This window comes from Pteropus vampyrus, unplaced genomic scaffold (genome assembly GCF_000151845.1).
Source record: "Pteropus vampyrus isolate Shadow unplaced genomic scaffold, Pvam_2.0 Scaffold65, whole genome shotgun sequence".
Taxonomy (NCBI): Eukaryota; Metazoa; Chordata; class Mammalia; order Chiroptera; family Pteropodidae; genus Pteropus; species Pteropus vampyrus.
Genome location: NW_011888846.1, coordinates 5,684,509 through 5,689,339, shown reverse-complemented (window position 1 = coordinate 5,689,339; position 4,831 = coordinate 5,684,509). Strand labels below are relative to the sequence as shown.

At 55.3% G+C, this 4,831-nt stretch overlaps 1 protein-coding gene across 1 annotated transcript in view; it reads left to right on the top strand.

Moving 5' to 3' along the window:
* TNN (tenascin N) overlaps positions 1 to 4,831 on the top strand; it is a 58,232-nt gene that overhangs the window by 51,433 nt on the left and 1,968 nt on the right. The window contains exons 14-15 of the mRNA XM_023531230.1: positions 2,180 to 2,276; positions 3,123 to 3,290. Coding sequence (XP_023386998.1) covers positions 2,180 to 2,276; positions 3,123 to 3,290 — 265 coding nt within the window. The remainder of the gene's footprint in view (positions 1 to 2,179; positions 2,277 to 3,122; positions 3,291 to 4,831) is intronic.

Below are 4,831 nucleotides of genomic sequence, written 5' to 3'. Positions count from 1 at the left end.
GGATAGTCCCAGGGAAGGGACTGGAATAGGCTCCATGCCAGGAAATGAAGAGTTAGCCTCAGGGTTTTAAGAAACACGTTTTGGAAAATAGACTCAGGGGGGCCGGTATTTCAAACTTTCCAGTGGAAAGATGAGGTCAGTGTTTCATCCTTGCGTCAGCCACGAGGCGCTCAGCTGTCCGACTTTGGCTAACTGCTTTCCTGAGCTTCCACATCTGTAAAATGGCATCATATGTACTTGCCCTGGAGCCGGCACCGAACAAATGCTCAGGAAACGACCGGTACGTAAGGAAATCAATGGATAAAGAAGAAATGAAGGGAAGCAGGGATTGGGGGCGTCTCTGAAAGATGGACGCTGGAGAGAAGAGTCAGGAGAACAGTGTTTATTCAGGGCGTCACCGTCCCAGTCACTCCTAATTCAATTCAACAGCTCTTTGCCTTTACAGAGCATCTGGATGTGAATCATCTCATTTAGTTCTCCCAGTACCTCTGAGGTAGACACTTCCTTACCCCGTTTGACCAAGAGGCTCAGCACAGATAGAAATGACTGACGCACCCACCGGGAAGTGGCTGTGGTCTGACCGGTGGAGTCCACGGAGCCCAGGGCCTCCCGCCACCATCGCTGCCCCAGTCCAGTGCTCCCTGGGCCAGCGGACATGGCCCGGTGCTGCAGACGGCGTGAAATGGGACCTCCCAGGTGGAGCTTTCAGCACTGTCGTGGGCCACCTGCCCCCGCCCCCTCCCTGTCTCTTCCCAGAGGAAAAGGTCAAGAATGCACAAGTACCAGGAGGTTTGCCTCGCCAAGGTCACGGCGCGTGCTGGGAAACGTGGCGGAGAGGAGGGAGAGCGGGCTTCGTGTGGGGGCGTCGCATTCGAATGAATGCGAAGGAGGGCAGGCCGAGAGGACATGCCGTCCAGCCTTGCAGGATTCCAGAACCTTCTCAGGTTGTAGCTAGGTGGTGGTCAGCTGGGCTCTCAAGGGCACGATGTGCGGTATCGAGTCCAGTAGTGTGCACGGGCGCGTTTAGCTTTTGGGTACTCTGACGGGCCCTGCCTTCCTCCCCCAAACAGAGGACATTTAGAAAAGAGAGCGGCCCACATGCTCTTAAAGGAGTGGGCACCTCTGCCTCCGTTGTCAGTTGTCACTGACGCACGACCCGTTCCACGCCAGCTTCTGCCCTCATCTCTAATCGCGGCCTTTGCTAAAGTCAGCCGTGATTTGTGTCGCCAAAGTCTGGACGGTCGAGGCCTCGCGTTCCCTGACCTGTCACCAGCATGTGACGCTCTTGACTACGGCTTTCTCTCTGTGGCCTTCGCAAACCCACATTTTCCTCATCGCCCCGTCCACCTGTCTGCCCGCTCCTCTCTCCCCCGAACGAACTCATCCTCCTCCGCGTGGCTGTTACGCACGGAGGGTCCTCGAGGCTCGACTCAAGGGCTTTTCTCTCTTCGGTTCCGATTCGCTTCCTAGCCGGCCTCGTCCTTTCCCATGGCCTCATTTAACCCGCAGGTCCCAGCAGCTTTCCGTATTAGTTACGAGACGCTGGGCTGTCTGCAGTAACGAGCCAACGCCACATTCTAATAATCTAAAACGGAAAACAAATTTTTTTCCCTCCCATGTGCGAAGTCTCCTGCGGGTTTGGCAGTCACTCCTAAGTGGTGACTCAGGGATTCGGGCCGATTCCAACTTGCGGCTTCGCCCTGTCAACACGTGGCCTCCACCGAGGCGTGGCGGCTCACGGAGACGGACGAGACACGGGACCCCCTCCCCACCCGCTGTGCTCCCACCTACAGTCCTTGGGCTAGGACGAGCCCTCCTGAGTTCCTGGGGACAGGGGCTGCACCTGGCACTCCCACCTTCACACGTCTGGCCGAGCTCTCTGGAAGCCCAGCCTCCACGTCCAGCGGGTCCTTCCTTCACAGCATACCTCGGGGGCGACTCGCCCTCCCAACGTCCCCAGTGAGCTCCTGGCGCACTCAGAAAAGGCGCCCCGCCTCAGCGAGCGGCCCCCCAAACAGCCAGCCGAAGCCGCAGGCCGCACTCGACTTCCTCCTCTCTTCCTTTCCCACCTTCGACCCGCCATTTTACCCCCGTCTGCGGTCGGGGCAGCCCCTCTCCGCTTCCGTGCGGTCTGGCGGCTCGGAGTGTGTCGCAGGGCAACGTCCATCCCCCTTTTCAGGTCTTCCAGAGGCGGAACACCGGGCAGCTGGATTTCTTCAAGCGCTGGCGGACCTACGTGGACGGCTTCGGGGACCCCATGCAGGAGTTCTGGCTTGGTATGACCTTTGGGAACCCCGGAGGGCTAGGTCGTGGAGGGAAGATTCTCGCTCCCCCCCCAAAAGCTGGCCAGGCAGCTCGAGGAAGCTCCCCACATTCGGGACGGGGACACAGGAACCTGCCGACCAGCGTGTTGCTGGGGCCGTGTCACTGGGGAGGTTCTCACAAGCTCCGGGCTCGGGGAAGTGTTGGGCTGTCCCAGGTGGCCTTCATGCTGCATCTGAGCCCCACGGGATGTGCTTGGAGCCCCAACTTCTTCAAACCACAGGAGCAGAGAGATAGCTGATCGAGTGGGATTCTGGGCTGTCACTGGGAGGTCACATTGTCGTCCTGGCAGTTCTGTCAGCGACGCCGGTCATTGTATTTCCCTCATGTCCTTCTGCTCCGGTCTGGAGTAGATGTTCATGGGCAGTGAAACAGCCAAAAGCATCAGTTGAAAAATGAATTAAAAAGTCATAATCCGGAGACTCAGTTCTCGATAGAGTAGGTGATGTTTGTGGTTTGCTTGGTACGAAACCTCTTCAGAGTGAGGGATCGATCTCTCCCGCTTGGTGGGCCAAGGGGACGAAAACTAGAGCTGCTGTTGCCTTAGAGAGATGGGGTCGGCGGGGGAGGGAGGCTTGTCCATGGTTGCCCCCCACGGTGCCCTTCCCCCCCAAATAGCGTGGCTGTGCCAAAGAAGTAAGAAGATGAGAAGATGAGCTCCCCAAAAGAGAAAGTGGGGGGAAGGCCCCCATTAGCAGAGGAGGCGAAGGCTAAGGTGACTTTTGGGGCTGAGTCTCCAGTGCCGGCGGCGAGTGCTCACCCACCTTGGCTGATCGGCAATTGGAATTCCTCATCTTTAGGACTTGACAAGCTGCACAATCTCACCACCGGCACCCCCACCCCATACGAGGTGAGGGTGGACCTACAGACGGCCAACGAGTCCGCCTACGCCGTTTACGACTTCTTCCAAGTGGCCTCCAGCCGGGAGCGGTACCGGCTCGCAGTGGGGAAGTACAGAGGCACCGCGGGTAAGAGGCAGAGTCGCTGCCGCTGGGCCTCTCGCCCCGTGAGTGTCTGAGCCTTGGTCTGCCACGTGCCGTTGATCTGGGGGTGGAATACCGTTCTTGGAAGGCGAATCGCTCTCATCGACAGTCGGGGACCTGCTCCCCGCAGGGGGGCCGGGGGTAAACGAAGTTGTCACAGCAGTCCTTGACTATCATAAAGTCAACATACCTGTACATTAAACACTGACACGCACCCCACCTCCAGCCAGTAAAAACCCTCCTTTTGTGCTCCCCAGATTCAGGTTGTAGTGTACTGGCTGGCGATCCCACATTCTGCGTGATCTCATGGCGCCCGCCTGCCTTGCACGCGGCCTCAGCAGGTGGCTGTTACTTGCATGCACAGTGTGTGTGTGTGTGTGTGTGCGTGTGTGTGTGAGAGAGAGTGTGTGTGAGTGTGTGTGTGAGTGTGTCTGTGTGTGTGTGAGTATGTGTGTGAGTGTGTGTGTTATCATTTAAATAGTTTGCGGCACTTTGCCATAAATAAAGACAGAAAAACAAAAGTGCTGATTCTAGCAATAAACGTAGGTCCCAAATCTGTGACAACAGAGAAACGAGCAGTTGCATGGAGAGGGGGTGTCCTCAGCCTCACCGAGCTGCCCACTGGTTTAAGCCGGTTGATGGCTTGTTTAGTTTTGAAGGAAAAGAACAAAATTAAGCAACATGATGGAAATACCGAGATTATGCCATTGAGTATTTTAGGAGGGCAAGGGTGGTTATTGTTTTAATGGTACATTTTAAACCTATATTTATAGTTTTTAAAACCTTAACGAGTAGGTCTGTTTCTTGGTTTTGCACGTTTTTGACTTTGGTGGAACTGGGCAGGAATGTGTTACCAGCCAGATCCACTGACCATATACGACCTGGTCTGTCCTTCTGGACGCACGTGGAAATAGATGAATGATGACGTAAGGTAACCATTGCAGAGCATCGCGAGCAGTGCAGAGAGCTGAGGGAAGGCAGTTGGGGTTTATTCCTGAGCCTTGCAGGCCCCCTCAAAATCATCCACTCAGCGACCTATTCACAGAAGACCAAACAGACACCGAGATCTGAAGGGGCCAACCGCTGACACGAAATTTCTTTTAGGTTTTATGATTTCATTTTTTAAAAAATTACATGAATTTCGCATTTGCTCTTGTTGCCCATTGTTTAACATGGAGGCCGGAGCAGGATCGGTGAGTTTAAAATGTGATGTTGCGCGCAGGACCTCTCTATATAATCTTAAGGATGTTTTATATTGTAAAGAATAGTCCCCAAGACTCAGAGAGTTTCCACAGCGGTCAGTGATGCAGAGTCCGGTGACATGGCGACACAGAGGAGACAAAGTGGGTGGGGTGGGCGCCATGACGAGTCCCTCGTGGGCCCAGGAGGTGCCCGACCCCCCTCGCAGGCTTGCCGGGGGGACCTAGTGAGAACACGTGCGTGAAGGCGATCTGTAAACTCAGAAATCTCATGGCAGTGCAAATGTCATTATTGTAGAAACAACTTAATTACTCTGGGGATTGACA